Source organism: Myxine glutinosa, chromosome 10, assembly GCF_964187855.1.
Source record: "Myxine glutinosa chromosome 10, kmMyxGlut1.1, whole genome shotgun sequence".
In the NCBI taxonomy this organism is placed as follows: domain Eukaryota; kingdom Metazoa; phylum Chordata; class Myxini; order Myxiniformes; family Myxinidae; genus Myxine; species Myxine glutinosa.
In genome coordinates, this window is record NC_136270.1 from 119,258,430 (window position 1) to 119,270,657 (window position 12,228).

The following is a 12,228-nucleotide window of genomic DNA, read 5'->3' on the forward strand; positions in this document are numbered from 1 at the left end:
TGTTTTAAAACTGTCGCACTCAGGGTCAGGTTAAAAATAGAGGGAACTACACCTACGTGTCACACTCAAAATAAAAGTTGTAGGCCCGGGACGTGCCTAAGAGGAGGAGGGTGCAGTGTTGCGGAGATGAGGACTGTATATTTTTTGATTGTGTACTGTACTATTATTATTATTGTTTATTCTGCGCCCCCCTACCTCCGGAGCTGTGTAAAGGTGAAAGGGCATCCCATAATTAGTCCACAAGCATACACATCAGCCAAGTAATAGAATACCCCTGTTGATAGTTATCTCTTATTCTGTGTTCTAGGGTAAGGCTGTGTCTCCCATTAATTGAAGTACTCCATTGCACCAGTGAAAGAGATAGATTCCCTTCATTCCCACTCCCAACACTTCCATTCCCCCCTTTCCGTCAATTGCAATTCGCATTGCCAACTGCATGTTGGGCGGTTTTCCCTTCATCCGCCATTGACCACGAGGCAGGGTTGGGGGAAGGAAGGCGGGTCCCCACCTCGTCAGAGAGGGGAGGAGTGAGCCAGCCCCACTCGACCAACCATGAACAAGGGGTTTGGCTTGAGAGGGCGGGGAGAGAACGTTTGGGGGAGGTTCGAAAAGGTTAAGGGGCGGGGCCTATATAACCCACGGCGGGGGTGTTCCCAGAGGAGATGCACTTTGAGTTGGTCACAAAGAGTTGGTCGTCAAGAGAGAGTCGTGAAGAGTCAGTCAGTGGAGTCGGTGGTCAGTTGGTTGCGGTGAGGAGTCGGTGGTGGCGGTCAGTGGTTGCGTTGGTTGCGGTGAGGAGTCGAGGAGGGAGGAGATCAGAAGACAGGAAGGCCTTGAGTTGGACTAAGCAAGAGAGGAAGTTGTTGGACTGGGTGGGACTAAGAAAGAGAGAGAAAGAGTCCTGAAGCTTGTGAGGGAAGGAGAGAGAACCCGTCACACCAACCCCCCAAGCTCCGCATTGGCTCCACCAAGCGTTCACCTCCACCAAGGCTCCACCAAGCTCCGCGTTGGCTCCACCAAGCGTTCACCTCCACCAAGGCTCCACCAAGCTCCGCGTTGGCTCCACCAAGCATTCACCTCCACCAAGCTCCGCGTTGGCTCCACCAAGCGTTCACCTCCAGCCATCCACCTCCTGCCATTCCTGTCATTCCCCGCATGAGTCAGTGTCTTTGTTTGTTCTGTCCTGGGAATAAGTTAAGTCTGTATAACTATAAGCTAGTATTTGCACTGTGTCACCTGCGTCTTATGTGTTGTAAATAAACCTTGATTGCTCCGTTTTGCTTGTGTAAATAATAAATCCCATTACTCGTCTGTACGTCTTCTCGTTTTATTCCTTTTCCTCTTTGCATTGCGTCGTTTTCGTCTTTTCCCTATTGACTAGCTGCGGTGCGATCCGGCCAACGTTTGGGAGATGAATCGGGTGAGTCGGGGATCCTGTTAGGTCGCGGTAATACACCACCGCTCGGTCATCATAACATCTAAACCGCGATCAGTAACAATATAATAAGGGGAGCGGTAGACAAGATGGGGAGAGTAGGGGAAGCACAAACACAACATTTGAGAGCAGGGACATCGGGAGATCTGTGGGAGGGAGAGGGCTTGGGGGGGAGGAGGCGTGGGAAGAGGGGGGGGGAGGAGGCGTGGGAAGGGGGGGGGGGGAGAGTGTGGGAGAAGTATAAACACAAGGACACTGCAAGGACTTCCAGGAAAGAAGTTGGTATTTCAAAAAAGTGGATCTGGGGTGAAATTAGCGGGGGTAGAAAAGATCAAGGTTTTGGATGGGGAAAGATAAGAGATGGTGGTGAACAGCTGGTTCAAAGACCTGGAGGGAGGAGTGGGATTGAAGAGAGTGAGGGAGTTTGTTCCAGAGGGGGGAGAAAAGAGGAATAAAGGAGTGAAAGTGAGCAGAGAGTCTTGATTTTAAGATTTCAGATTTGATTTTAAGACGTCATGTCTGTTTAAACATGAAGAGCTGCTGGCTCCGCGGGCACCTAACGGAGGCTCTGAGTGCCCCCTGTAGGTTAGAGCTGGAATTTGGCCTGGGTGCTGACGATAGCTCACCTGCTCTCTGCCAAGGTTGTGTATGGTGTTTTGTTCCCTCTCAATGCTTCGGAAAAGGCAGGAATACTTCAATGGATGCGGGATTGGGCCGAATGACCCAGACTTTATAACGTTCTCTTTACCTTGCACCTGGCAGCAGCGTCGGGTGAAATGGTCCGAACCTGAAGTGAACGAACTCACTTCGTAAGTACAAAGCACACGCCATCCATTGTGAAATCCGTGTACTTTATGGACTTTTAAAAGTTGCTTTCCCGGAACTGAATGACGCTCTGTGTTTCAATATTATTCACAAAATCATGTTGATAAAATACGTCACAAAAAAGGAGACACAGACGGCACTGAATGGGGGGGTTGTGGAGGAGGGGCAGGGGTTGTGGGGGAGGGGCAGGGGTCGTGTGGAAGGGGCAGGGTTCGTGTGGAAGGGGCAGGGTTCGTGGGGGAGGGTTCGGGGGTCGTGGGGGAGGGTTCGGGGGTCATGGGGGGAGGGTTCGGGGGTCGTGGGGTGGGGAGGTTCGGGGGGCGTGGGGGAGGGTTCGGGGGTCGTGGGGGAGGGTTCGGGGGTCGTGGGGGAGGGTTCGGGGGTTGTGGGGGAGGGTTCGGGGGTTGTGGGGAGGGTTCGGGGGTTGTGGGGGAGGATTCGGGGGTCGTGGGGGAGGGTTTGGGGGTCGTGGGGGAGGGTTCGGGGGTTGTGGGGGAGGGGCAGGGGGTTGTGGGGGAGGGGCAGGGGGTTGTGGGGGAGGGGCAGGGGGTTGTGGGGGAGGGGCAGGGGGTTGTGGGGGAGGATTCGGGGGTTGTGGGGGAGGGTCGTGGGGGAGGGGCAGAGGTCGTGTGGAAGGGGCAGGGATCGTGGGGAAGGGACAGGGATCGTGTGGAAGGGGCAGGGCGAGGATTTGTGGGAGAGGGGCGAGGGTTGTGGGGGAGGGACGGGGGTTTGTGAGGGAGGGACGGGGGTTGTGAGGGAGGGACGGGGGTTGTGAGGGAGGGACGGGGGTTGTGAGGGAGGGACGGGGGTTGTGAGGGAGGGACGGGAGTTGTGGGGGAGAGGCGGGGGTTGTGGGGGAGAGGCGGGGGTTGTGGGGGAGAGGCGGGGGTTGTGGGGGAGAGGCGGGGGTTGTGGGGGAGAGGCGGGGGTTGTGGGGGAGGGGCGGGGGTTGTGTGGATGGAGATTGAAGTACAAGTCACCAAATGAAAAAAAAGGAAGAGTGCTGAGAATGCGAAATCATCATCAATATCACATCTCTGATGACGAACCAATTCCACCAAACCATTATTATTATTATTATTCTTGAGCAAATCCATAATCTAGATCGGGAAATTCAATATTGCGAAATGGGAAATCACCCGCCGATTACATCACTCGAGCGTCGCGGTCACCTGGCTACACCTGTCATGCTGATGCAATGTCCTTGTAATCAAACGGAAGATCAAATACTGAATTGGAGTTTTCAGGCAACACCAGAATAAGCAAAGAGCAAAGATCGAGTCTTCAGGAAGAACTTGGATACGAATCTAGTTTCAGCTTCTACTCCACATCCAATTCGAGGTGCAGCAAAGTGAGCAACAGCACAAAACATGCTGTTATAGTTGTAGTTGTTGTAGTTGTTGCAGTAGTAATTATTCACTTCTTCGAGTCATCGACAGATAAAGAAGTTACATAAATGAGGATTTTTTGTAATTTGTTTCAGGATGCCTGAGATAACTCGCCTACTCATCACTATAAAAACACCGTGAGATCTTCATTGTACAACTAATGCTCGCAGACGGGACAGACACCCAGACAGGTCTTGGGACAGACACCCAGACAGGTCTTAGGACAGACACCCAGACAGGTCTTGGGACAGACACCCAGACAGGTCTTGGGACAGACACCCAGACAGGTCTTGGGACAGACACCCAGACAGGTCTTGGGACAGACACCCAGACAGGTCTTGGGACAGACACCCAGACAGGTCTTGGGACAGACACCCAGACAGGTCTTGGGACAGACACCCAGACAGGTCTTGGGACAGACACCCAAAAAGGTCCTGGGACGGACACCCAGACAGGTCTTGCCTGCGATTCACAACTCATTACGAAGCACCACTCATTTTGGGTTCGAGTCCCGTCGGAAATCTACACCATGTGGATCACACCATCACGTGTGCACACCACAACGACACCATGTGGATCACACCATCACGTATGCACACCACAACGACACACCATGTGGATCACACCATCACGTATGCACACCACAACGACACACCATGTGGATCACACAATCACGTGTGCACACCACAACGACACATCGACACACCATCACGTGTGCACACCACAACGACACACCATGTGGATCACACCATCACGTGTGCACACAACGACACGACGACATGCCATGTGGATCACACCATCACGTGTGCACACCACAACGACACATCGACACCATGTGGATCAAACCATCACGTGTGCACACCACAACGACACACCATGTGGATCACACAATCACGTGTGCACACCACACCAACATATCGACACCATGTGGATTACACCATCACGTGTGCACACCACACCAACACACCATGTGGATTACACCATCACGTGTGCACACCACACCGACATATTGACACCATATAGATCACACCATCACGTGTGCACACCACAGCGACATATCGACACCATGTGGATTACACCATCACGTGTGCACACCACACCAACATATCGACACCATGTGGATTACACCATCACGTGTGCACACCACACCGACACATCACGTGTGCACACCACACCGACACACCATGTGGATTACACCATCACGTGTGCACACCACACCGACATATCGACACCATATAGATCACACCATCACGTGTGCACACCACAGCAACATATCGACACCATATAGATCACACCATCACGTGTGCACACCACAGCGACATATCGACACACCATGTACATCACACCATCACGTGTGCACACTACAACGACACATCGACACACCATGTGGATCACCCCATCACGTGTGCACACCACAACGACACATCATGTGGTTCACACCATCACGTGTGCACACCACAACGACACATGTGGATCACACCATCACGTGTGCACACCAGACCGACACACCATGTCGATCACACCATCACGTGTGCACACCACAGCGACATATCGACACACCATGTACATCACACCATCACGTGTGCACACCACAGCGACATATCGACACACCATGTACATCACACCATCACGTGTGCACACTACATCGACACACCATGTGGATCACACCATCACGTGTGCACACCACAACGACATATCGACACACCATCACGTGTGCACACCACAACGACATATCGACACACCATCACGTGTGCACACTACAAGTACAACGACACATCGACACACCATGTGGATCACACCATCACGTGTGCACACCACAGACATATCGACACACCATGTGCATCACACCATCACGTGTGCACACTACAAGTACAACGACACATCGACACACCACGTGGATCACACCATCACGTGTGCACACCACACCGACACACCACGTGCATCACACCATCACGTGTGCACACCATCCAATCCAATACTCACTGTACAATCGGATGTAGCCAGATAATGGACTCGTGGTCTCCTTCATCTTCACACTTCCCGAAACACGGCAGCAAGGTGAGCACCTTAAACAGCACCGATCGCTCCTTCTCACAGACTTCAGGATCTTCTGTCGCTTCGAATGGACCACGTCTTGGCCTCGTCCAAGACATCACATGTTGCACGGAATTGGGCGCTTGATCTTGATTCTTTCGGGGTTTTGGGGAATAAAATTGACGGGATTTGGGAAAACGAAGAGGCTTGGAGTCGCACGCGACATGAGGCTTGGAGTCGCACGCGACATGAGGCTTGGAGTCGCACGCGACATGAGGCTTGGAGTCGCACGCGACATGAGGATTGGAGTCGCACGCGACATGCGGCTTTGAGTCGCACGTGACATGAGGATTGGAGTCGCACGTGACATGCGGCTTGGAGTCGCACGCGACATGCGGCTTTGAGTCGCACGTGACATGAGGTTTGGAGTCGCACGCGACGTCAGGTTTGGAGTCGCACGAGACATTATCGTAGCATCCACTGAAAGTCCGTGAAAACGACCGAGCCACAAAAAGTGTGACATCTGGGAGGTCGCATGGAAACCGGGCAGAGCCGCAGTTCGTGGTACTCGCCATTGTACACACCTGCCTATAGTACAGTACGTACAACCTCGGGGTTATTTTCCCACATTAACCGTGCACAGCACCCCATCCGGTCCCTTTTATATGATACGCCTCTCAAGGCTGGATAGGGAGGGCACCGACTTGACTCATCGCACCTGTGTACTTTCCACGCCCCATTCGGCTATTTTTACCCATATACCTGAAAACGAGGTCACGAGGCACTAATAATAATGAGTCCTTCACTGCTGGCACGATCCCAAACGATGGTCCGCATTATTCAATCCCTTGTGTGTATCTACACTGATCCTCAGAACTGATCTTGGATTTTGCCTTCTGAGCTAGACCTTCTGAGCTAGACCTTCTGAGGTAGACCTTCTGAGCTAGACCTTCTGAACTAGACCATCTGAGCTGGACCATATGAGCTAGACCATAAACCTTCTGAGCTAGACCTTCTGAACTAGACCATCTGAGCTGGACCATATGAGCTAGACCATAAACCTTCTGAGCTAGACCTTCTGAACTGGACCATATGAGCTAGACCATAAACCTTCTGAGCTAGACCTTCTGAGCTGGACCATCTGAGCTAGACCATAAACCTTCTGAGCTAGACCATAGACCTTTTGAGCTAGACCATAGACCTTCTGAGCTAGACCATAGACCTTCTGAGCTAGACCATAAACCTTCGGAGCTAGACCTTTTGAGCTAGACCATCTGAGCTGGACCATATGAGCTAGACCATAAACCTTCTGAGCTAGACCTTCTGAACTGGACCATATGAGCTAGACCATAAACCTTCTGAGCTGGACCATCTGAGCTAGACCATAGACCTTCTGAGCTAGACCATAAACCTTCGGAGCTAGACCTTTTGAGCTAGACCATCTGAGCTAGACTCTCTGCCCTGCGCTCCACAGACACCACTGGACACCTGCTGACCATTTGCCCTGCGAACCCAACTGGACCGTTCGTGCATGCGCATGGACGGCTTTCATGCTTCAGGTCGTGTTTATTATTTAAAATGCTGAACGTCAAGAAATGAAGCCACACGCACCATTTTTAAATCCTTTGGTATGATTCGGATGGGATTTGAAGCACCAACCTCCCAAACTCGGAGCAGACGCTCTAACGGCCGAACCATTCATTACACCACTGAGTCTTGTACCGGGGTCATTATACAGACTGTTTGCTCAATTTTAGATTTAATAATCTTCAAAAGGAGTGTTTAAACACAGTTTTAATTCCTGCACTCCCTTAAAGTTCGATAAGTATAAAGGAGTGTTTAAACACAGTTTTAATTCCTGCACTCCCTTAAAGTTCGATAAGTATGTTTGCAAAGTTTGGGGCCGCGAGGTTTCATGTTTTTTGAGTTATGGAGGAGACTAACGCGCACGCATGCATGCACACACACACACACACACACACACACACACACACACACACACACACACACACACACACACACCCACCTTTATATTATTAGAAACTAGCGCATACAACCGGTCATTTCATTGATGGGTATATCAAGAGGGTGGCGGGAGGAGAATGAGATGGGGAGGGGGATAAGAGGAGGGAGAAAAGAGTGAGGAGGGAGGAAGAGACAGTGGAAGGAGAGGGGGCCAGAGGAGGGAGAGAGAGGATGGATTGGAAGTGAGGAGGGGTGGAGGAATGAGGAGCGAGAGGATTGGGGAGGGGAGAGTGAGGATGGAGGGGAGTGAGGAGGGAAGGAGGGGTGGAGAGAGGGGAGGGATATGCGAAGAGTTATTGAGGAGGGGAGAATGAGGAGGGAGGGGAGGGGTAGAGGACAGAGAGGAGTGGGAAGGGGAGAGTGACGAGGGGAGGGGAGCGAGGAGGGGAGGGGAGCGAGGAGGGAATGGGGAGTGCTGAAGGGAGGAGGCGTGAGGACAAGTATTGGGAGCGAGGAGGGCTGCGAGGAAGGAAGGGATGGAGGACGAAAGAAAAGGTACCCCACAATGAGGAGTCCTTCTCTCACCTCTTCCCCTCCCTCCTCCCACCCCCTTCCTCCAGACTTTTTCATACATGTTCTAAAGCTCGTAATGGATCTCACACACAAACACTTAACACAGCCACTGAGCTTGGGGGAAATGCCATCAGTGCCATCACTTGTGTTTTCTTGTTTTTTTAAATACAAGATGGAGGCTAAACGGACACATAAAACATAATAAAGGGAGCGGGAGACAAGATGGGAGAGAGAGGGAAGCACACAAGTACAACAGTAGATAACAGGGACATCGGCAGATCTGTGGGAGGGGGAGGGCTGGGGGGATGGGGCAGGGGAAGGGAGGGTGGGTGGGAGAGGTAAAAAAAACACATGGACACTGCAAGGAATTCCAGGAAAGAAGTCAGTATTTCAAAAAAGTGGATCTGGGGTGAATTAGCGGGGGTAGAAAAGATCAAGGTTTTGGATGGGGGAAGATAAGAGATGGTGGTGAACAGCTGTTTTAAAGACCTGGAGGGAGGAGTGGAATTGAAGAGTGAGGGAATTTGTTCCAGAGGTGGGAGACAAGAGGAATGAAAGTGTGAAGGTTGGCAGACTTCCCCTCTAGTCGTAGTCAACGTGTGGCCCTGAATGGGTTTCTCTCATCTCCTCTTCCTGTTCAGGCTGGAGTTCCCCAAGGTAGTGTTCTGGGCCCTGTGCTTTTTCTGGTCTTCATCAATGATCTCTCTGACTCTCTTGAAAATCCTCTCGATCTCTTTGCTGATGACTCTACTCTCTGTCGCTCCATTCTTCATCCCTCAGATCGGCAGTCTGCAGCCTCCTCACTCTCTACAGACCTGGACAAAATCACAGACTGGGCATACAAGTGGAACATGTCTTTCAATCCTGACAAATCACACACTCTTACGATGTCTCTCCGAAAAGAACGACTGGACAACCCTCCCATCCACTTTCTGAATAATCCTCTCCAAGAAGTTCTGTCACTCAAGCTTTTGGGTCTCACTATCCGCCATGATCTTTCCTGGGAAAACCACATTTCAAATCTGGCCTCCAAAGCCAGTCGCCGACTGGGCATCCTCTGTCGTGCGAAGTCCTTCCTTGGCACACCTGAGCTCCTCACCACATACAAGGCTTTCATCCGCAGCTCAATGGAATACTGCTCTCCCCTCTGGGCTGGTGCACCTGCCTCACACCTAGCTCGTCTTCACGCTGTTGAAACCAAAGCATTCAGAATCATTGGAATCTCCCGCGATGAAGCTAACTCCAAGGGCCTCTCACTCACTCACCACAGGCAGGTTGGTGGTCTTTCCGTCTTCTACCGACTCCTATCTGGCTTTGCTCCCCCAGCTCTCTCTGTGCTCTGTCCCCCAAATATTCCTACAGGTCGCACAAGTTCTGCCTGCAACCCTCTTATGGTTAAACTGCCAAAATCAAGACTCTCTGCTCACCTTCATTCCTCTTTTCTCCCACCTCTGGAACAAACTCTCACTCTCTTCAATCCCACTCCACCCTCCAGGTCTTTAAAACAGCTGTTCACCACCATCTCTTATCTTCCCCCATCCAAAACATTGATCTTTTCTATCCCTGCTAATTTCACCCCAATTCCACTTTTTTGAAATACCAACTTCTGTCCTGGAAGTCCTTGGTGTCCTTGTGTTTGATACTTCTGCCACCCCCTCCCCCCAAGCCCTCTCCCTCCCACACATCTCCCTGCTCTTAAATGTTGTGTGGCCTCAAGTGTTTGTGTGCTTCCCCTTCTCTTGTCTTCCGCTCCCTCTTTTTATATATTTTGTTTGTCTGGTTGATTTGTTTGTGAAATAAATGTCAGCTCTTTCACGAGCCTTGATTCAGTATACAAAAAAACAAAAAAAAAAGGTGAGCAGAGAGTCTTGATTTTGGCAGTTTCACTACAAGAGGGTTGCAGGCAGATCTTGTGCGACCTGTAGGAATATTTGGGGGACAGAGCACAGAGAGAGCTGGGGGAGCAAGGCCAGATAGGAGTCGGCAGAAGACAGAAAGCCCACCAACCTGCCTGCAGTGAGTGAGTGAAAGGCCCTCGGAGTTAGCTTCATCGTGAGAGATTCCAATGATTCTGAAAGCTTTGGTTTCAACAGCGTGAAGACGAGCTAGGTGTGAGGCAGGAGCACCGGCCCAGAGGGGAGAGCAGTATTCCATTGAGCTGCGGATGAAAGCCGTGTATGTGGTGAGGAGCTCAGGTGTGCTAAGGAAGGACTACGCACGACAGAGGATTCCCAGTCGGTGACTGGCTTTGGAGGCCAGCTTGGAAATGTGGTTTTCCCAGGAAAGATCATGGCAGATGGTGAGACCCAAAAGCTTGAGTGACAAAACTTCTTGGAGAGGATTATTCAGAAAGTGGATGGGAGGGTTGTCCAGACAGTCTTTTCGGAGAGACATAGTAAGAGTGTGAGATTTGTCAGGATTGAAAGACATGTTCCACTTGTTTGACCAGTCTGTGATTTTGTCCAGGTCTGCAGAGAGTGAGGAGGCTGCAGACTGCCGATCTGAGGGATGAGGAATGGAGCAGCAGAGAGTGGCGTCATCAGCAAAGAGATAGAGAGGATTTTCTAGAGTCGGAGAGATCATTGACGAAGACCAGAAAACGCACAGGGCCCAGAACACTGTCTTGGGGAACTCCAGCCTGAACAGGAAGGTCATGCGGCACATAAAACATAAGGGAGACAACCCGATCATGCAGCAGGTTGCACTGGGTTACATGTGACAGTCCCAAAGGACTGACCTGAGAGATGTTAATTCTTAACTTATCCGGTCGTTGTCCATTAACTTTGTCCTATTTTTGCTATTCCTCCCATAACACCTGGCTCTTTGTTCTGAAACTTGACACCTGAATACAAGACAGGAGCCCATCGATCACACATGAGTCGATTTTTCGATTTCGGATGGTGGGGGCTCCCAGAGGAGGTTACCCCCTGAAACTTTGTATCCCTACTCGTCCCTTATTTACCAACTAAATGCTCTGAAACCCGATACAGCCCTTCCACCCGATCAGGATCACCTGGTCTTAGAATTTTCAAATCCCCAATAGACACCTCATGTTCAAACTCCACCAAATGATCTATCATACACTCCATTCCTCATGGAGGTCACCCATTCAGCCGGCCGTAATGTCCATCCAGAGATCGGCATGGCACCTGGGGTGCCAGAACCACATGGGAGAACAAATCGAATAATAATCAGCTCAGAGGTGCGCCAACGAGTAAGAGGTCTCGTCTTCCTTCGGCCCTTAACATCCAGCCTTCGATGTAACTGAAATGGGACAATTTAATTCACTGAGTTGTCGTGTTTCTGATGCAATGACAATATTTGTGCCAAAACGTGGTTGTTATGCCACAACCAGAGTCTAAACTGAACAGCGAGAATTAGACACCGGTACAGGATGAAGAAAGGAACCTTTGACTACCTCAGCTGCACCACACAGATTCACAACCACAAGGAGATTTTTTGCATCTTATGGGAACATCAAGAATGTGTTTATGACTGTGTAGTGTTTGTGCTCCTTGTAAAAGGGCTAAATTGGGGAGGGGGTAGGGGGGGAGGGGAGGCTCAGTGCCCACGCATGGTGATAATCACCAGTTTAAGGGTCTCTGCTCCAACCCAACTCCCTCTATTATTAGGCCAATGAGGACCAGGCCCAAGCAAGCAAATTTTTCATATCGGATCAGCACTTCCATGCTTAGGAGGGACCTCAACAACTTGGTGTTCCATCTCCAAGCATTTTGTGTGGGGAGGTGGGGGATTAAAGATCCTAGTATCTTTTGCAAGTGTACACCATTACGTCCCAGGATCCTGGCCACCCTTGCGATGGAGTGGCAACCTGTCCAGGGTTGGTTCTCAGGCAAATAAGCATTCAGAACTTGCTGTGTGGGACTCTTCTCCTTAAAGAGATTTTGGGACTTAAGATAAAAGTTCGCTGCAGAGGAACGTTTGCACAAAATCTTTAATAATCGCATCAAAAACTGGAACGGCACTTGGTAGAGAGCATACCTC

The 12,228-nt window shown here is 50.9% G+C and overlaps 1 protein-coding gene across 2 annotated transcripts in view; it reads right to left on the minus strand.

Annotated features, from left to right (window-relative positions):
- The window catches only part of LOC137433824 (uncharacterized), a 40,631-nt gene extending 34,309 nt beyond the window's left edge, over positions 1-6,322 (minus strand). Inside the window, exons 1-2 of one of the 2 annotated variants that reach the window (XM_078786027.1) lie at positions 5,965-6,322; positions 5,635-5,891 (exon numbers count right to left, since the gene is read on the minus strand). In XM_078786027.1, coding sequence (XP_078642153.1) covers positions 5,635-5,804 — 170 coding nt within the window. In that variant the 5' untranslated portion in view covers positions 5,805-5,891; positions 5,965-6,322. Of the gene's footprint in view, positions 1-5,634 lie in introns of both variants that reach the window. The other variant, XM_068126206.2, reaches the window with a different exon arrangement.
- Between the last annotated feature and the right edge of the window lie 5,906 nt (positions 6,323-12,228).